Source organism: Leptodactylus fuscus, chromosome 5, assembly GCF_031893055.1.
Source record: "Leptodactylus fuscus isolate aLepFus1 chromosome 5, aLepFus1.hap2, whole genome shotgun sequence".
Taxonomy (NCBI): Eukaryota; Metazoa; Chordata; class Amphibia; order Anura; family Leptodactylidae; genus Leptodactylus; species Leptodactylus fuscus.
The window spans coordinates 143,931,671-143,953,508 of NC_134269.1; the positions used below are offsets into that span (position 1 = coordinate 143,931,671).

At 40.8% G+C, this 21,838-nt stretch overlaps 1 protein-coding gene across 1 annotated transcript in view; it reads right to left on the reverse strand.

Moving 5' to 3' along the window:
* Nucleotides 1–491: 491 nt before the first annotated feature.
* TPH2 (tryptophan hydroxylase 2) overlaps nucleotides 492–21,838 on the reverse strand; it is a 203,619-nt gene continuing 182,272 nt past the window's right edge. Inside the window, exons 9-11 of the mRNA XM_075274369.1 lie at nucleotides 14,971–15,066; nucleotides 790–923; nucleotides 492–679 (exon numbers count right to left, since the gene is read on the reverse strand). Of these exons, the coding sequence (XP_075130470.1) occupies nucleotides 505–679; nucleotides 790–923; nucleotides 14,971–15,066 (405 nt within the window). The 3' untranslated portion in view covers nucleotides 492–504. The remainder of the gene's footprint in view (nucleotides 680–789; nucleotides 924–14,970; nucleotides 15,067–21,838) is intronic.

A 21,838-nucleotide genomic window follows, 5' to 3' on the forward strand; every position in this document is an offset into this window, starting at 1 on the left:
TCTATTTTTCGCTTACCCCAGACTCTTGCTCCAGTTCTGAGTTTCCTGAACAACCACTTTAACTCCAACTTCAATCTATCAATGCAGGAATACAGCATGGTGGTTACAGTCTCCCACAGTCTTACCATTCATGGTTGAAGACATAAATCCCAAAACACCCTTTACATATGTACTTATATTGGCTTCATCTACTGCTACTTTAACTCACCTATATCATGGGGCCACTTTTTGATTTCTAGGGCCATTATAAGTTCTCAACTTGCCTTGGAGGAGGAAAAAACTCTGTAGCTATGATAGAACAAAAATGGAAGTGCAGCTGTCAGGACCAAGAGAGAGGGTTTGAAAAAGAAGAAACTATGCAGATTTAATAAAGTATATTAGTAAGTTGTTTTTTTTTTAATTCACAAACAATAGGCAGATTTTTTTTTTGCTGCAGGACAATCCCTTTAAACTTAAAGAGGCCAATGCCATTTTTTTCTGTCTAGAGAATATTACATTTCCTTCTCATATTCCCAAATATTTATTCATTTTTGCTAAAGCATCACAGACAGTGTTCAGGTCGCTTCTTAAGTCTTGTACCACATTTTCAATGCTCCGGGTATCCTTAAGGATTTCAATACTCTGGGTGTAAGGATTGAAGTACACCGAGAAGGGACGGTTGATTGACTTTGCAAACTCTCTATAGGATTTAAAGAAAGAGAAAAATGAATTAGAATCCTATCGGTAGTGATGAAATGTTTTCTAAAATGTCTTTTTTTTCTTGTCTTTTTTCCTAATAACTGAATGTACCTCATCTTTTCCTTGGCTTCATCAAAGCTTTCTGACACAAAGTACAAATCCTGAAAGGCAGTGATAATACATTCTTGCAAGCAAGTTGTCTTTGGATCAAACGTTTTCACAATAGCTTTGTCAGACAAGGCATGCTGCAAAAAGAGAAACCAAACACACCTTTTAGAATAGCGCTTAAGGAAATGAGGACAAACAAATCACACGAGTTACCTGCTCTAGAATTAAGAACATTTTACAAGCAGATCAGACTATTTTAGCCATTTTCCAAGATGTTATACTGAATAGTTAAGTGTCTCTTATCATTAATAAACAGTTGTGCATGGTCAATATATAGCTGCTGTACAGTGGCATAACTAGGAATGGCGGGGCCCCGTGGTGAACTTTTGACATAGGCCCCCTCCCAACCGACGGTGACAACCTCGACCGACCCCCTCCTCCGCATTCCTGCGCGCTCTATTATGTCCCTAGTGGCCCCTGCACACAGTATTATGTCCCTTAGTCGCCTCTGTACACAGTATTATTTCCCTTAGTCAGCCCTGCACACACTATTATGCCCCTTAGTGGCCCCTGCACACAGTATTATCCCCCATAGCGGCCCCTGCACACAGTATTATGTCCCTTAGTCGTCCCTGCACACACTATTATGCCCGTTAGTGGCCTCTGCACACACTATTATGCCCCTTATTGGCCCCTGCGCACACTATTATGCCCCTTAGTGGGCCCCTGCACACACTATTATGTCACTTAGTGGCCCCTGCACACAGTACTATGTTCCTTAGTGGCCCCTGTACACAGTATTATGTCCCATAGTGGCCTCTGCACACAGTATTATGTCCCTTAGTGGCCCCTGCACACAGCATTATGTCCCTTAGTGGCCCATGCACACAGTATTATGTCCCTTAGTGGCCCCTGCACACAGTATTACCCCCCATAGTGGCCCCTACACACACTATTATGTCCCACTGTGGACACCCATACACAATTATTATACTCTGGGGTCTTTTCAGACCCCAGAGTATAATAATCGGAGACCCGGGGGAATAAAAACATAAAAAACTACTGTTTCTTACCTGTCCCCTGGCTCCTACGCTGTCGGCCTCCGCTGCCGTCGTTCTTCAATGACGTCGGACGTTACATGACCCAGGACGCAGGCCGGGTTCATGTGACGTCAGAGACGTCAGACAACTAGGAAGGAGGCCTGGCAGGATCGTGGAGAGGTAAGTAACAGTGTTTTTTATATTTCTTACCTCTCCCGGGCCTCCGATCATTATACTCGGGGGTCTTTGCAGACCCCCGAGTATAATGATAGTGTTTGTGGGGCCCGCGGTGTCACTTACCAATCCCGGGCCCAGCCATAATCGGTAAGTAAATAGGGCCCGTAATGGCCTATTAAAAAAAAAACAAAAAACGTAGCGGTAGCGGCTGTCACCGGGCCCCCTAATGTCCCAGGCCCTGTGGCAGCTGCCTCTGCTGCTATGGCGGTAGTTATGCCACTGCTGCTGTAGCTGGGAATAGAGATTTTCTCATATTACATAATATAAGTTTTAAAGATGATCAAAATGTTATATCTTTGTATTTACACTCCTCAATATTGAAATTTACAACCCACAAAGGAAGACATGTTGGTGATCTGCAAATACTAGAAAATGGAAACAAAATATTCAATATATTTTGATTTATTCAGTATTGAGTACAAGCATCATGCGTAGAAATATATGCACTTACTGTAAGGATTGGAGTCAGGGTCAGGCAGTGCAAAGTGACACAGATGGGAAAGTAACACTGTGCAACTAATGACAAAAGGGGGCGTAGGCCCTGCAGCTATAACTATGCTGTAATATCTGAGATGAGGCAGACCCATGCACTTCCTAATTGAAGTGCGCCTACCAAGGCTCCTGAAACTTCTATCCGGCGGCTAGGATAAGGGGAGAGGAGTCCCTGAAAGTCCTAGGGACTGGAGTCACGGGGTCACACCTAAACAGAAAGCACAGTGTAACTGCAATGCAAAACAAAAGACTAAAACAGCATGGAACCAGGGAGGACCACAAGTCCCAGCAAGACACAGAAGAGAAGGCGAGGTCAGACGAGCAAGAGGTCGAGCCAGGAGATATAATAAAGGTACCAAATCAAAAGACAAGGGATAGTCAAAAATACAAGCCGGGCAGATTAACCAAGAAAACAGACCGAATATTAACAGACAGGGAATCAGACTGAGCAGGGGGACCAGGAACCACAAAGTGAATGGCTGGCAAGGATCCATGCCTGGGTGGAGTTTAAATAGCAGCAGAGAACACACCTGATGGCTAACGGCATGGAGACTGAAGGTAAGGAAAAGATTAACCCTTAATGACCTAAGCACACCCAATAGAACTCCTAACACGTCTCCCAGGGAGACGCCGCGCAGCAAGGAGACCGTGGCGACTCCGTATCCTGACACTTACATTCTTTTACATGCTATCAATGAGGTTATTATTGTTATTAATGGTTGTCTGAGGAATTTTACGCCCTGCTGAATTTCAGATGGACATGCAAATCATCAAGTTTAGTCACTAAAAGCTGCCATTGCAATTGCCTACTAATAGCATACCAGATGTGCTCAATGGAAGGCACGTCAATGGGTTGCATGTTTGATCCACGCATGCTATTCACAGTAGCACAAGTTAGCGGCATCTTAGCATTGACCTACTGAACAAAAAGAGGCTCCTGAGACACTTTGGAAAACATTGGCATATCACTGATTCCATGACCAAATCAGTGTAACACAGCTGTTGGTGTACCTGAAATGACAACTAGACAGGTGTGGCTACTAGATATTATGTCACTCTGTACCATAATCCCAGGAGCAGGACTGGTGTGTTATTGTGAAGACAAAAGCAAGATTCAACGCTGAAGAGCACAGACCTCCATTTTAGTCTCCATTACCATGATAACCTTTCAGAGCACCTGTGTGAATCCAGTGGAACACCTATAGCTGGACATCTGTCTTGTAGCCCAATACCTTCTGATGGTTTCTGTCAATGCTGTTTGCTACCCTAGGCTTGGGATGTGACATCCAATTTCACTTGCAGTACAGAATGGATCACTGAACGGCATTCTTCCACTCAGATAAGGCATCTACGTAGAGTTCCACTTCTGCATACCCTTTGTTGTAATTCATGTTCTTCAATGTTCTCCCAAACCCAGGGACACACAACATTGAACAGTGCTGACATCTCAGCCTAGGGGGGTGTATAGATCTCCTCGAGTGATAAAACAAAGCATCTCCATTCAAGTATTCTGTCCTATTCAGTCTGTGACAATAACTGAAATGTTGACTAAGATGAGGCATCGGACAATCATCCCAAACCACTTGATCAAATGTTTGAGGTTTCATGTGACTAAAAATCTTAGCTTTCCATCTGGATTTTATGTCCCTCCCACATACCACAGATCGGAGCTAGGTGCTTGAAAATTTGCATATCTCAAAGAAACCAAATACTTCCTCTATTTAATAACTTGACTTCTTGTACTTCTGATGCAATTTCAAAGTTGAAGAGTGTGTGTACAGATTGATCTTTCTAGCCTAGGCTCACTACAAGAGAACATTTCTACCAAAAAATATATATTTTTCCGCTCAGGGTGGAGCATCCACCTCTATAGCCCTACAACTAGCAAGCTATGGAAATATATGGTTGAGTATCTTGAAGCGCTTTCACTGCCCATTGGGTTCATACTTCCCCTGAGGATTGACCCTCCATTTTTTGGGACATGAAACGCGTTGGAATAAAGGACATAAGGGAAACATCTAATTTGATAGGGACCTACAGGGAGAGCTCTGGGGACTGTTCTCGTTAGGACAGGAGTCATTGTGGGACATAGAGATAGGGTATAATTACACCAGCCCTTAATCTGCAAGTCCCATTGAGTCCCCAACATCTCTCAGTAGGTCCAGGTAAGACTGTTCCTCTTTTTGTCTAGTGCATGGCTTGTTTAGTGCACTTAAATTGGTGATGTTCTTTGACTGTCTTAAATATTTATTAGAATTTATATTAAAAGTTAAGTTTTATAGTTCTTTGAGTCCTTTGCTTGTGAAAAATTACCTTAAAGCACAAACTGCAAGACTCCTGAACCCTAAAACATCACTATTATAACTTTAAAGGAGTTGTAAAAGAATAGAAACATATATCAATATATCTACTTTCTTTCACAAACTGTGCTACACCTGTCACGGGCAGTGACTGGTGTTGCAGCTTGGTGTTACGGTTCTGTGTATATATATAAAAATAATAATGAACACAACCCGAACCGCTAAGCTGCAGAGCGCTGCAGCGAGGTCCACAAGCCCAGATGGGCAGCTGTATGTCTGAATATGAACCACCAGTTAAATTGCACTGGCAGTGATGTTGTGCGGCACCAATGTGAACAGGCTGCAACAGACTCTCTCCAGTTAACTTCACTGGGAGAGCGTACCTATGTATAGCAGTTGAGTGAAGTCAAATGAAGCCTTGTAAGAAGCACCTGCTAATTACAGCAGGGGAACCAGGCCCTAGCATATGCTTCACTCTGCTGCACAAACAAGACTGCCAGGGGTTAACTTTACTCCTGGTCAGTCACACAATAAACTCCTTAACCTGCGAGGAGCTACACAGCAGTTAGACAAGGAATAGGCTTACTGATTCCCAATGGCAGAGCCAAGGAATTCTAACTTGGTCCCTACTCAGCTCCTGCAATTGACTGGAACCTGGCCCTAACCTCCTGTCTCAAAGTATTTCTAGTCAAAGTGTGAGCACCGGGCGGGCGTCGGCTCACACTATATATAAAGGCTAGTCTCCGCCCAACATTGGCGGTGGCATGATGTCACTGATCATGCTCAGTATGGCAAAAATGGGACTTAGCCTCTGAGCGGCCCCAAAATGTCTGAGCATACTCAGTGGGGCGAAAGCTGGACTTAGACTCCAGACACCTCACTGCACAACGCCGAGGGCGAGGTTTGGATTGGCCCGCAGGTGGCGCTATGCGCTGGACTGGAAGCCTGCGGAACCCAATCCTAACACTTGGTTTCAATGATGCAAACAGGATTGTGTTGCAATACTTCATAACCTGTGGATTGGTGCTGTACTGTTATTTAAAGGAGGCAGCCATATTGTTTTTCTCATCCTTACAACCCTTGTAATGTCCACCCTGAATGCATCTAAAGATTATGTAATATACACTGTGGGCTCTTAACCTAGAGATGTCTGCAGGCCAACAAGCAGAAGGAGAGGTGACTGGAGAAATGTAATCTTCCTGCTCTCCCTGCTTAACTCTTAGGAGCTGATGTTGATAAAGATGTTGAGCAAGAAACCCTGCAGGCTATCTCAGACAAAATAGCCTTCCAAAAAAAAGACTGAGATTGACTTCATACAATCCTACACATCTATATGAAGTGACAAGTTCCATTTGTCAGAGAAACGGTTCCTTTCATCCAAAACAGAATTTGTTGCTCCACATATTTCAATGCCACCAACTCTTGGATGATAACTCAAATAAATTTAAGAGTAAAGAAACACAAAATACTTTTTCTTACAAGTATGTCAACTTTCTGTGAAAATGCATTACACCTGTGACACCGGACTCAATTGTCATTAATAGTTCAGGTCAGGAAAGAGTTAAGCTTTTCAAATATGTATAAGGCCTCATTTACACATCCACATCTGCGGAAATGTGAGGTCCATGCTATTCACAGACAGAACCCTCACACTGCTGTCCATGGTTGATCTGCTTTGTACATCTGTGATAAGATCATTTTTTTTTGTTTTATTTTATACTTTGTATGCCTCTGTGTCTGTGAAAAATGTGTCATTCATGTGTCATTCATGTGTCATTCATTTTTTATCATGGACCCATAGTCTTTCATTAATGTGATGCATCACTAGCACATCAGCATCAGCGGAAAAAAAGATGTTTTTGCTGGGTTTTTTTTTTTTTGCAGACCTACAGTCCGCATATAAACACAGACGTCAAATTAAATACATTGAAATAAATTAGTACACATAACGTTCATATAAAAATTGTTGATGTGTGAATATGACCTAAGACCTCCAAACGTTAACCTCTCAAGGACCAAGCCAATTTCTATTTTTGAGTTTCCGTTTTTGCCACCCCACATTCCAAGAGCCAGAGATGTTATCATTTCCATATGAAGGCTTACTTCTGGCGAGCAAATTGTACCAAATTGTGCAAAGAACCATTTAAGATTGTAATATTCTGCAACGGACCACAAAGATGAGGGAAAAAATAAGGATGGGGGAATTTGAAAAAAACAAAGCTCAATTGTGCCATTTTTTTAAATAAGTTTTTATGGCATTCACTGTGCTATAAACATGAGTCATTAACTTTATTCTGCTTGTCAGTACCATTACAATGATTCCAAATTTATATCATTTATTTATTTTTTTGCATTTTTTATACCTTTTAAAGCTCAGGCCTTACATTGCGGAAAAGCTGCATTTTTGTTTCAGATTTTGCTGCAGTCTTTTGACCCAAACTCATGAGTGGCTTAAAAAGAAATGAGAACTATAAGGCTGCATTCACACGGAGTAAACGCTGGCGTTTTTTGTGTGTTTTTTGCACATAGCGCCGCGTTTACGCCGCGTAGCGTCGCGTTAACGCCGCGTATACGCCGCGTTAACGCCGCGCTATTTAGCGGTGGCGTTGCCCGGCGTTAACGCGACGCTACGCGGCGTAAACGCGGCGCTATGTGCAAAAAACACACAAAAAACGCCAGCGTTTACTCCGTGTGAATGCAGCCTAAGAGACACATTTAGACTTTTCCTTTGTGCTAAATCCACTCCTATGAGGTCTAATCACCCTTAGGCCGGGGCCCCATGTGGTGCAAATGCCATGTTTTGCCCGCGGTGGAAAGGTTATGGAAAAAAACACAGCGTTTTATAGTCACTATATAGTGGATGGGATTCACACAATGAATGTGGAATCCAAAGGGTTAACAACCCTTTGAAGATATTAGTGTTGCAGTCTTCTATGTTATGGAATTGTCACCCACTTTATATGGAGAGGAGTCAGCTCCTGAGACCTTTCTATACTCCCCACCCACCATGGGGTAAACCCAAATAAACGTGGATAAGTACTGATAATGTTCGAAAACAATTATAGGGTTCAAGTTAGTTCACCATAACTAAATGTTTATTTCCTTAGTTAGGACTTGTCTATCTCTATATCTAGATCTCTAGATATATTGCAATTCACATCACAGCCACCGAGTGGCTTCACAAAGACGTGTATAAAATAAATAGCATATTACATTGTTATATCATAGACAAAAAGCTGCTCATCTCTTCTAAAACACATACAGTCCTATGAAAAAGTTTGGGCACCCCTATTAATCTTAATCATTTTTAGTTCTAAATATTTTGGTGTTTGCAACAGCCATTTCAGTTTGATATATCTAATAACTGATGGACACAGTAATATTTCAGGATTGAAATTAGGTTTATTGTACTAACAGAAAATGTGCAATATGCATTAAACCAAAATTTGACCGGTGCAAAAGTATGGGCACCTCAACAGAAAAGTGACATTAATATTTAGTAGATCCTCCTTTTGCAAAGATAACAGCCTCTAGTCGCTTCCTGTAGCTTTTAATCAGTTCCTGGATCCTGGATAAAGGTATTTTGGACAAACAATTCAAGTTCAGTTAAGTTAGATGGTCGCCGAGCATGGACAGCCCGCTTCAAATCATCCCACAGATGTTCAATGATATTCAGGTCTGGGGACTGGGATGGCCATTCCAGAACATTGTAATTGTTCCTCTGCATGAATGCCTGAGTTGATTTGGAGCGGTGTTTTGGATCATTGTCTTGCTGAAATATCCATCCCCGGCGTAACTTCAACTTCGTCACTGATTCTTGAACATTATTCTCAAGAATCTGCTGATACTGAGTGGAATCCATGCGACCCTCAACTTTAACAAGATTCCCAGTGCCGGCATTGGCCACACAGACCCAAAGCATGATGGAACCTCCACCAAATTTTACAGTGGGTAGCAAGTGTTTTTCTTGGAATGCTGTTTCTTTTTGGATGCCATGCATAACGCCTTTTTTTATAACCAAACAACTCAATCTTTGTTTCCAAAATGAAGCTGGCTTGTCCAAATGTGCTTTTGCATACCTCAGGCGACTCTGTTTGTGGTGTGCTTGCAGAAACGGCTTCTTTCTCATCACTCTCCCTGACAGCTTCTCCTTGTGCAAAGTGCGCTGTATTGCTGACTGATGCACAGTGACACCATCTGCAGCAAGATGATGCTGCAGCTCTTTGGAGGTGGTCTGTGGATTGTCCTTGACTGTTCTCACCATTCTTCTTCTCTGCCTTTCTGATATTTTTCTTGGCCTGCCACTTCTGGGCTTAACAAGAACTGTCCCTGTGGTCTTCCATTTCCTTACTATGTTCCTCACAGTGGAAACTGATAGGTTAAATCTCTGAGACAATGTTTTGTATCCTTCCCCTGAACAACTATGTTGAACAATCTTTGTTTTCAGATCATTTGAGAGCGGGCTGTCCATGTTCGGCGACCATCTAACTTAACTGAACTTGAATTGTTTTGTAGAAAGAAATGGTCCAAAATACCTTCATCAAGGATCCAGGAACTGATTAAAAGCTACAGGAAGCAACTAGAGGCTGTTATCTTTGCAAAAGGAGGATGTACTAAATATTAATGTCACTTTTCTGTTGAGGTGCCCATATTTTTGCACCGGTCAAATTTTGGTTTAATGCATATTGCGCATTTTCTGTTAGTACAATAAACCTCATTTCAATCCTGAAATATTACTGTGTCCATCAGTTATTAGATAGATCAAACTGAAATGGCTGTTGCAAACACCAAAATATTTAGAACTAAAAATGTTTAAGATTAATAGGGGTGCCCAAACTTTTTCATAGGACTGTATCTGTAGGCAAAGACTAGTCAAAAGGAGTGCAGGTGAGTGGTCCTCAGCACCGTATACTGACTACTTTAACCAGATAGCACAGCTTTACAACGGGTTTATGTATATAAGAAAAATAGTATTGAAATGGTTAACTCACCATGCGGCTTTGGAATGCTTCGGAGTGTGAGACCCTGGCTTTGGGACTTGCAAAGCTCAATAAATCATGAAAAAAGAGAAAGGTAGGTATCTTCTACATCCGATTTCCATAAGACTTAACTTTTATTCCATTTGTCGATTAAAAATTATAAATTACAGTGCAAAAAAGACAGAAAATACATTGTGGGATAGTCAATAAAAATCGCAGCTCAAAACTGACGCGTTTCGGGTTGCATATGAACCCTTAATCATAGCATGGCTACAAGAAAATATGCTCTGAGCATATTTTCTTGTAGCCATGCTATGATTAAGGGTTCATATGCAACCCGAAACGCGTCAGTTTTGAGCTGCGATTTTTATTGATTATCCCACGATATATTTTCTGTCTTTTTTGCAATGTAATTTATAATTTTTAATCGACAAATGGAATAAAAGTTAAGTCTTATGGAAATCGGATGTAGAAGATACCTACCTTTCTCTTTTTTCAGGGTTTATGTACACTCACCGGCCACTTTATTAGGTACACCTGTCCAACTGCTCGTTAACACTTAATTTCTAATCAGCCAATCACATGGTGGCAACTCAGTGCATTTAGGCATGTAGACATGGTCAAGACAATCTCCTGCAGTTCAAACCGAGCATCAGTATGGGGAAGAAAGGTGATTTGAGTGCCTTTGAACGTGTCATGGTTGTTGGTGCCAGAAGGGCTGGTCTGAGTATTTCAGAAACTGCTGATCTACTGGGATTTTCACGCACAACCATCTCTAGGGTTTACAGAGAATGGTCCGAAAAAGAAAAAACATCCAGTGAGCGGCAGTTCTGTGGGCGGAAATGCGTTGTTGATGCCAGAGGTCAGAGGAGAATGGCCAGACTGGTTCGAGCTGATAGAAAGGCAACAGTGACTCAAATAGCCACCCGTTACAACCAAGGCAGCCAGAAGAGCATCTCTGAACGCACAGTACGTCGAACTTTGAGGCAGATGGGCTACAGCAGCAGGAGACCACACCGGGTGCCACTCCTTTCAGCTAAGAACAGGAAACTGAGGCTACAATTTGCACAAGCTCATCGAAATTGGACAATTGAAGATTGGAAAAACGTTGCCTGGTCTGATGAGTCTCGATTTCTGCTGCGACATTCGGATGGTAGGGTCAGAATTTGGCGTCAACAACATGAAAGCATGGATCCATCCTGCCTTGTATCAACGGTTCAGGCTGGTGGTGGTGGTGTCATGGTGTGGGGAATATTTTCTTGGCACTCTTTGGGCCCCTTGGTACCAATTGAGCATCGTTGCAATGCCAAAGCCTACCTGAGTATTGTTGCTGACCATGTCCATCCCTTTATGACCACAATGTACCCAACATCTGATGGCTACTTTCAGCAGGATAATGCGCCATGTCATAAAGCTGGAATCATCTCAGACTGGTTTCTTGAACATGACAATGAGTTCACTGTACTCCAATGGCCTCCACAGTCACCAGATCTCAATCCAATAGAGCATCTTTGGGATGTGGTGGAACGGGAGATTCACATCATGGATGTGCAGCCGACAAATCTGCAGCAACTGTGTGATGCCATCATGTCAATATGGACCAAAATCTCTGAGGAACGCTTCCAGCACCTTGTTGAATCTATGCCACGAAGAATTGAGGCAGTTCTGAAGGCAAAAGGGGGTCCAACCCGTTACTAGCATGGTGTACCTAATAAAGTGGCCGGTGAGTGTATATGTCGAAGGGAAATGATGAAACTAGGGATTTGATCAAATCCTGGAAGATGTTAAAATAACAACTCTGTGGGGTCATTTCCCTAAAGAAAGTCAGTGATTTTATCAAATCCCTGAACTGTTTCAGTAAAATTATGAAATAATATTGTTTTAGATGTGAAAAGTATTTACCGTATATACTCGAGTATAAGCCGACCCGAAAATAAGCCGAGGACCCTAATTTTACCACAAAAAACTGGGAAAACTTATTGACTCGAGTATAAGTCGAGGGGGGAAATTCAGCAGCTACTGGAAAATTTCAAAAATTAAAATGACCAGAATTTTTGGGTGCAGTAGATGCTGGGTGCTGGGAAAGGGAAGGGGTGATTTGGTTGTCTGTCTACCCCTTCCCTGAGCTTGAGGACTGGGGTTTTTCCCCCTACTTGGAACTCAGCCTGGCTGAATATAGGGTATCTGCAGTGCTCCTATTAACCCGTTCCTGACGGAATAGGAGCACTGCAGATACCCTATATTCAGTAGACCAGGCACTTTCAGATACAGGGATACCTAATGTGTATGTTTCACAGTAATTTTCTACTTTGAAGACAGGTTCACACCAGCGCCCGATCTCCGTTATACAGGTTTCCAGGGATTCCAGGATTCATGCGAATCCCATGCCCACTTTGCATTTAAAACCGCAGCACGGACACGCTTCGATTTCCAATACCAGCACGGTTTTGGAAATCACAGAATGTAAATTCTATCTACAGCGGCTTTCCTGTAGATATAATGGTAACAGAAAGTTTGTGGAAGAAAACTCCAAGAACTTTCTGTTCAGTGCTTCGGAAAGAACCACGATGCGTTGCCGCCACAGTTTTTCCTGCAGCACTTTGGCGTTTCATCCCGTGGGGCCTTAGCCTTAGGCTGGCTCCCCACATTGCGAAAGCACAGCATTTTTGCTGCAGCAAAAAAGGTGCATTTTACATTCACTGCAAAGTGGATGGGTTTCTGGCTAATCCCGTTCACACATTGCAGAAACAAAATTTGCTGTGATTTAAAAAAATGCTTGTGTTTTTCATATAGGTACAATAGAGGCAATAAGAAGGCAAAGGAAAACTCTATGGACTTTGTGTTTACTCCACAGTCTTTTCCACAGATTTTTTTTGCAGCGATTTGACACATGGGGCCTTAGTCTCAAGATCACCAGGCATAATGCTAAGGGTAGGTTTTCACACTGGGTTTTTTGGTCCGGAACCTGAGGCGGAGGCCACCTCAGGTTCCGGACCAAAATACGGGTAGCTGCGACTGGATGCTGGTGCAGTGCACTGGCATCCAATTGTGCACTCTGCTCCAGATTAGGCCCAAATGAATGGGCCTAGTCGGGAGGGAGTGCCTTCAGGTGAATCTGCCTGAAAGAATGAGCATGTCACTTTTTTTTTCTGGAAGCCGTTTGTTCCAGCTCCCAGAAAAAAGAACTGACCATCCCCCATTGATTTCAATGGGAGCCGTCTTTTTCATTGTAAAATGCTGATTTTAATGTATAATTTTATATAATGTAGAGTTTTGGCTAAACATCCTTCTTTCCATTAAGGAGTAATGTTTTTGCTACAGTATAATAGGGCACTTTAGAAATTGAATGCTTCCAAATGTGTTGCAACAACTTGAGGAAGACGTGCTCTTATAACTTTGCTCCTGTGTACAAAAAAAAGCTCATAAAGACATGGATCAAAACATCTCCAATGGACTGGAAACCACTTGTGAGCCAGAAATTGACGTTAAACACCAGTTCCTAACTTCACAAACTTCACAGAGAGATCCCCTTTTGACTGAGTAGGCTCAAATACCCACAAGTACATTCCAAAATCTCCCAGAAGACTTTGTTGGTTCTCCAAAATAAGAAAGAAACAATATGAACAAGACTAAGGAGATTTGTATAGAGTTCAAAATGTCTGTAGAAATTCTTTCAAATACAGTAAACTGTTAATTGTCACTTTCGATATTGATACAAAGTCTTAAAGCGTGACTGAGCTGTATCAATTTACATTTCTGACTTATATTTCTGAACCAGCATACAACTCACCGTAAAACATCAATCACAGAAAATATATGCAACTATCTCCCGTCACTGATCGCCTATGCAGATGGTTTCATCTCCTCTCCATTTATACTATTTATGGAATATAAACACAACCCTCACGGCTGGATACAACATTAAAGGATAAAAGTAGAAAGTGCAGGTTTACGTGTCCTGCACATACAAATAAATCACTGCAAATGCTATGACAATAAAGAAAAGGGTAGCAAAGAATAGGATAAAACCTATTTTATAACCAGAATCTTGCTAAACTTAGACTATATCTGCAGACTCCCAAGTTAAGTAATACCTTCAAGGCACCGGGAATTGTTGTTAGAACGATTCTTTAATTCAGTATTATAGAGAACCTGTAGCTAAACCTCTGTCACTAAAAAGTGATATGTGCCATATTGTTCCTTGGATAATGGGCCGTGTTGCCTTGTAAAATGGTGATTATGCTTTATGAACTATATATCTCTAATATTACTGACCACTGGAAAGGTACTGTCTACTTTGTAATGATCAAGTACCACAATCTACAATTTATGAGTGTATTTCCTGGGGTAATGCACCAGGTTTACTATTTTTTCTACAGTGTTTCAAAATGATTTCAGATTGCACTGGCACAAGGTTTTTCAATCCGTACTTCAATTCTGACTATGCCCTTAAGACAGTACCTGCAACATAACAAAAGATTTCAACATAACGGTATATTTATTGTATGCCTTGGGAGAAAGTGCTACAGCTTTGTCGCTCAAAATATCTATATATTGTTAATATTTTTATTTTAGAAATTGTTTTGGACTCAGAAAGGGTTTTTGCTTCTTTGTTTATCTTTGTATTTGTTGCTTTTTACAGGGAACAAGTTTTAATGCAAACATATTTGTAAGAATGTTCTGAGATGTTATACATGTCCCGTGTCAATATCAATTTTTTAATAATAAAAAAAATCCTAAAATCTTGTAGTTTTCACTCTGGCCACTAGGACAGTCTCTGGCTATCACCAAGAGTCCCAAAGAATTGAATATAATAATAGTGCATCTGCAGGATCACCGAACCACTCAGGACCCCCATTTCCTTGTGCAGATACATATTAGCTATATTATGGATAGGCAATACGTTGATAACGTGGAAAAACCCATATAAGACTAAGGCCCCATGCCAGAGCGAAAAATCACTGTAAGAAAAAAAGAGCGTGGAAATGCATAGTGTTATCTCCTGAAGCATTTTTCACAGAAAAGCTGCAGTATTCCACAGAGACTATAAAACGCATCCAAACCACTGCGTTTCCGCAATGTGGGTGCCCCAAAGCAAATATTTTATATGCTGTGTATCCCAGTCTACTGTCTTACCTTTAACTCTCCAATAGATGACAGCAGTCCTGCACCATATGCTCGCAGCTGCCCATCTTGTTTGCAAAGGCCAAATTCAATTGTAAAAAAGTAGCACTGAAAAAATAAATAAGATTAAGTAGTCATTTTTATGTTACACTTTTCTTTAAATCATTGACTAATAATCCTAAATGTAAATATAATAATATATACCAATACTTTAGAGGGTTATCTCATATATGACAAGTCTTTCTCTAAATATGCAATCGGCAAATCGTGATAGGTCCAGTTGCTGAAACTCATTTCATTTGGCCATATAATTCCACAAAAAAAATATAAAAAAACAATGTCTGGACAAGACAGGATAACTTTAAATATTGGATGATTTATTGAAAACAAGATAAAAACAGCGCAGCTGTATATAGTAGTATATAAAATAGTAATACAAAAAGGGAGAATCAATATAACCCATGAATGAAACACACAACCAGGTGGTAGGAGGCACTAGTATAATGATGAGGCAAAGATATCAGTGTGATAAAGCAAGGTATAGTGCAACACTTCAATAATAAAACACAAAAAGTGTTTTAACATGTGACTGATGAATATAGAATCATAGTGAAACAATGTATATAAACAACACATGTGAAAAATGGATACAAAAGTGTAAAAGACCAAGCAATAAAATATAAGTGCAAAGTATATAATAGTAGCCAATGCCTACCTATACCACCTGGAGACCCGACGCGCGTTTCACCTTGCTAAGGCTTCGTCAGGGGATACATTTTGACCCTGCATCTAAGATTTATATAGAGGTCTACTAATTTTTAATGGTCAGCACCCTGTTCTCATAAGTAAACCCTGCGGTAATTGTGTCGCTTGTTCTAACATTGACACTTGTAATACGTTTTGGAACTTTGATAAGACCAAAACGTATTCCATTAGGTTTCCACTTGATTGTCACTCCTCAGGAGTTATCTATTTTCTTCAGTGCCCCTGTAATCTTATTTATATAGGACTTACCTCCAGAGAGCTTAGACGACGTGTCCGGGAACACGTTTTGGGCGTTGAAAATGCTCGATCTTGCAATGATGTTCATACTTTAAAAACGATACCGAGACATTTTAAGTCTCACCATAATTGTGATTCAGCACTACTTCGGGTACGAGCTATTGACCAGATACAGGTCAACACGCGTTCAGGTAACTGGCGCCAAATTTTAGCTCAAAAAGAGTGTAAGTGGATATTCCAACTCGACACTGTACATCCTAGGGGCTTAAATGAGTCAATGAGCTTTGCTTCATTTATTTGATGCTTTTTTTCTATTGTTATATCAACGTATTGGTTCTCTGGTCAGCATATTTATATATACACATTGATATATGTATACGTCATGCATTTTTTACCCTGTGTCTAATCATCCATTTTTTATTTTCCCACAGTGACTTCATTTTCTATATTATTGGATTGTATTCCATATATATTATTTATTATTTTTACTTGTATTATTTTCTTCACTTTATGCACTACGCAGCGGCACTTTGTGTTTTCACTTTATTATTTATTCATCATTCTTCATCATTTTGTGTGTTTTATGTTTCATGTATTATTACAGTCTTGTCTGTTTCTATTTTTTAACATATTTTGGATATTGGCCTTTTGGTCTCTATTCACATTATGTGTCTTTACATGTGCGGTTTTTATGTGGGTTAGTGGTTGTTCATGTATGTGGTCTCTATTTGTCACTGCATAGTAATTTGTATTCAGTGACAATATGTTTTCATTCAAGGGTATTTCCAGACCTTCAGACATGTTGTCACCTTATTTGTATTTTATTGTCATCCCGTTCTCTATGTTGGTCTGCTAGAGGTGGCATTTTGCTGCGGACTGGTGTGTATCGCGTGGTCTCGCGATCTATGTTGTTGCGCATGCGCGTTGGTATCCGTGGTGTTCATTATACGAGCTTTCGGCATTACGGCCGGCTCTAAGGATCTCGTGATGTTTTTCCAAGCATCGCACATGCGCATCTCTTCCGGCTTCCGGTGTACGGCATTCACTGCCACCAATGACTTATGAGAACAGGGTGCTGACCATTAAAAATTAGTAGACCTCTATATAAATCTTAGATGCAGGGTCAAAATGTATCCCCTGATGAAGCCTTAGCAAGGCGAAACGCGCGTCGGGTCTCCAGGTGGTATAGGTAGGCATTGGCTACTATTATATACTTTGCACTTATATTTTATTGCTTGGTCTTTTACACTTTTGTATCCATTTTTCACATGTGTTGTTTATATACATTGTTTCACTATGATTCTATATTCATCAGTCACATGTTAAAACACTTTTTGTGTTTTATTATTGAAGTGTTGCACTATACCTTGCTTTATCACACTGATATCTTTGCCTCATCATTATACTAGTGCCTCCTACCACCTGGTTGTGTGTTTCATTCATGGGTTATATTGATTCTCCCTTTTTGTATTACTATTTTATATACTATTATATACAGCTGCGCTGTTTTTATCTTGTTTTCAATAAGTCATCCAATATTTAAAGTTATCCTGTCTTGTCCAGACATTGTTTTTTTATATTATTTTAGGATTTTACTTTCTAATTTGCCTTTGCATTTGTGTCCATATAATTCCACAGCAATGAATTCTAATATAGTACTTGTCTGGGCCAGGTACACCATAGAGTTAGTTGATCTCAGTAGTTCTTCATTCTAGTTTATAAGGGGCACTGAGCAGTTTCTTTATGGCAGATAACAATGTAGTTACATGTTTTATTTTAGCTGAGAAAATACATTGTAGCTATAAGTAATATTGAAATAATGAAATTCATCAACAATATATGTCAATAGAATAATCATAGTCAAATGGTAGAATTTTCATGCTAATTTTGTTGCACATTCCATGTCTCAAATCCACGTCAAATTACCTTGCAATTGTTTCCAATTTAAAATTTACATTAAGAGCAAAAATTAATTGCTACAGTCCTATGAAAAAGTTTGGGCACCCCTATTAATCTTAATCATTTTTAGTTCTAAATATTTTGGTATTTGCAACAGCCATTTCAGTTTGATATATCTAATAACTGATAGACACAGTAATATTTCAGGATTGAAATGAGGTTTATTGTACTAACAGAAAATGCGCAATATGCATTAAACCAAAATTTGACCGGTGCAAAAGTGTGGGCACCTCAACAGAAAAGTGACATTAATATTTAGTAGATCCTCCTTTTGCAAAGATAACAGCCTCTAGTCGCTTCCTGTAGCTTTTAATCAGTTCCTGGATCCTGGATAAAGGTATTTTGGACAAACAATTCAAGTTCAGTTAAGTTAGATGGTCGCCGAGCATGGACAGCCCGCTTCAAATCATCCCACAGATGTTCAATGATATTCAGGTCTGGGGACTGGGATGGCCATTCCAGAACATTGTAATTGTTCCTCTGCATGAATGCCTGAGTTGATTTGGAGCGGTGTTTTGGATCATTGTCTTGCTGAAATATCCATCCCCGGCGTAACTTCAACTTCGTCACTGATTCTTGAACATTATTCTCAAGAATCTGCTGATACTGAGTGGAATCCATGCGACCCTCAACTTTAACAAGATTCCCGGTGCCGGCATTGGCCACACAGCCCCAAAGCATGATGGAACCTCCATCAAATTTTACAGTGGGTAGCAAGTGTTTTTCTTGGAATGCTGTTTCTTTTTGGACGCCATGCATAACGCCTTTTTTTTATAACCAAACAACTCAATCTTTGTTTCCAAAATGAAGTTGGCTTCTCCAAATGTGCTTTTGCATACCTCAGGCAACTCTATTTGTGGCGTACGTGCAGAAACGGCTTCTTTCTCATCACTCTCCCATACAGCTTCTCCTTGTGCAAAGTGCGCTGTATTGCTGACTGATGCACAGTGACACCATCTGCAGCAAGATGATGCTGCAGCTCTTTGGAGGTGGTCTGTGGATTGCCCTTGACTGTTCTCACCATTCTTCTTCTCTGCCTTTCTGATATTTTTCTTGGCCTGCCACTTCTGGGCTTAACAAGAACTGTCCCTGTGGTCTTCCATTTCCTTACTATGTTCCTCACAGTGGAAACTGACAGGTTAAATCTCTGAGACAACATTTTGTATCCTTCCCCTGAACAACTATGTTGAACAATCTTTGTTTTCAGATCATTTGAGAGCGGGCTGTCCATGTTCGGCGACCATCAAACTTAACGGAACTTGAATTGTTTTGTAGAAAGAAATGGTCCAAAATACCTTCATCCAAGATCCAGGAACTGATTAAAAGCTACAGGAAGCGACTAGAGGCTGTTATCTTTGCAAAAGGAGGATGTACTAAATATTAATGTCACTTTTCTGTTGAGGTGCCCTTATTTTTGCACCGGTCAAATTTTGGTTTAATGCATATTGCGCATTTTCTGTTAGTACAATAAACCTCATTTCAATCCTGAAATATTACTGTGTCCATCAGTTATTAGATATATCAAACTGAAATGGCTGTTGCAAACACCAAAATATTTAGAACTAAAAATGATTAAGATTAATAGGGGTGCCCAAACTTTTTCATAGGACTGTATATGAATTCTGTCCATAGATTTTGGCCAAACACAGAGGATATAGGACTAAATTGGTACACAGAACAGTGGAATATCATACTGCTGAGCCACAGGCCGGGTTCACATGGGGGTTTTTGGTCCGGAACCCGAGGCAGAGTCCGCCTCAGGTCCCAGTCCAAAATACGAGTAGCTGCAACTGAATGCCAGTGCAGTGCACGGCATCCAGTCACGCAATCCGCTCCGGATTAGGCCCAAATGAATGGGCCTAGTCAGAAGGAGGGAGCGTCTTCAGGCGGATTCGAGAGATGACACCGCCTGAAGAATGAGCATGTACGCTCTTTTTTCCGGAAGCCGGAACAAACCGGCTCCCAATAAAAAGAACTTACCGGCTCCCATTGATTTCAATGGAAGCCGTCTTTTTCGTCAGGATTTTGAGGTGGATACAGCCTCAAAATCCTGAACAAAAAAAAGAAAAAACCCTGTGTGAACTCAGCCTAAGGGTCATCCTCAGGTTTCTTCGGCAGATTCCACAATGAATTCTTCCTAATAAAAATCTACCATATGGTCATGCCTTCTACTTGTCAGCTTCCCTATACCACTTAATACTTAGTTCATAAAGCAGTTTCTTTGTTATATCAAAACTTAATGTCAGAACTGAGGCTGGTGATTTAATTATACCAGAAATCTCCAGATGCCTCTGCTTTAGCTAATAACTCATCCATTGCTTGTGAAATGTACAAAGTTAATGATGGAAAAGATCTGTAATACCGCCTGACTAGGGAAAAGTCAGCTATTCATACTGCCCTGTGCATAAAGGGAAAAGAAAACTAGCACAAGCATCTGCTTGGCATGCTAAGGATTTCCTTTATGTAACAGACCTATTTGTTACACTGTGTCATAACTGTGTGATGCTTTCCATCAGATTTTCTCTCTCTCTCTCTCCTGCTTTGGTCATTGTCTACATTGTCTATATTTTTATTATTAGTTTTAGAGTTACTTTGCATCCTTTCTACGTCCTATTGTATTTCCTTTTTTTGTTAACATGCACAATAATTCAGATCAAAACTGGGGGCAAATGTACTAATTCAATCCAAGCTGTCTGACAAAGCGGTTATATAAGTGATTTATCAGTATTGTAATTCTGTAAAAGATGTTCAAAATAACATAACTGTAAAGAAGCTGAAATAAGTCATTTGTAAGTGCGTCTTCACTAAGCAGTGGCAGTAAGAAGGAAGAAAGCTCTTGTATGCTGGATTAAAGACTCCTACTGAATGTAAGAAGTCTGAAAGAAGTGCTTCACAGAAAGGCAACACTGTCCAAAATATATATCAGATATACCAGCATTTGAATATGGTTTACAACTATGTCTATATACTGATAATGATTGGATGCAAACTTTAACCCCTTAACACTGCATGTTTTATCCCTTAAAGGGGCTCTATCAGCAAAATCATGCTGATAGAGCCCCACATATGCGTGCATAGCCTTTAAAAAGGCTATTCAGGCATCGGTAATGTTATATTACACTACCCCCCCCGTTTTAAAAAAAATTACCTAAAAAAGAATGTAATCTACTTACGGATCGTGCACGCTGGGTGGGCATTCAGGGTGTGTCTTCTTCTTCCCTGCCTCTTCTTCCTCCGGTCCCGTCTTCTTCCAGCGCTCGCTCGCGGTCACTGATATGAAAAACCGGCCTGGGCGCATGCGCAGTAGCATGCGGCTTCTACTACGGCTATTGCGCATGCGCCCCGGCTATCACTGGCCGTTCGCGAGCGCTGGAGGAAGACGGGACCGGAGGACATCGGAGGAAGAAGAGGCGGGGATGAAGATGAAGACACACCCTGAATGCCCGCCCAGGGTGCACGTTCGGTAAGTAGAGCGTATTTTTTTTTAGGTTATTATTTTAAAACGGGGGTGGGGGGTAGTTTAATATAACTTTTACGATGCCTGAATAGCCTTTTTAAAGGCTATGCACACATATGTGGGGCTCTAGCAGCATGATTTTGCTGATAGAGCCCCTTTAATGACCAAGCCAATCTGATTTTACCCTTTTACTTATGCTGGTTGAATTTTTGGGGGGGATTAAGAAAATGTGACTTAGGCTAAGACTAAAGTGCTGCGGGAAGGACCGCTGCGTGAATGCATTGCGGTTCTTTCCGCAGCGCTTTTAAGAGAAAGTTCACAGAGTTTTCCTCTGCCGACTTTCTCTTAACATTATATCTATGGGAAAGACGCTGACGTTTCTGTAGATATAATTGACATGCTGTGATTTGCAAAGCTGCAACGGCTTTGCAAATCTCAGCGTGTCCGTGCTGCAATCTTTTT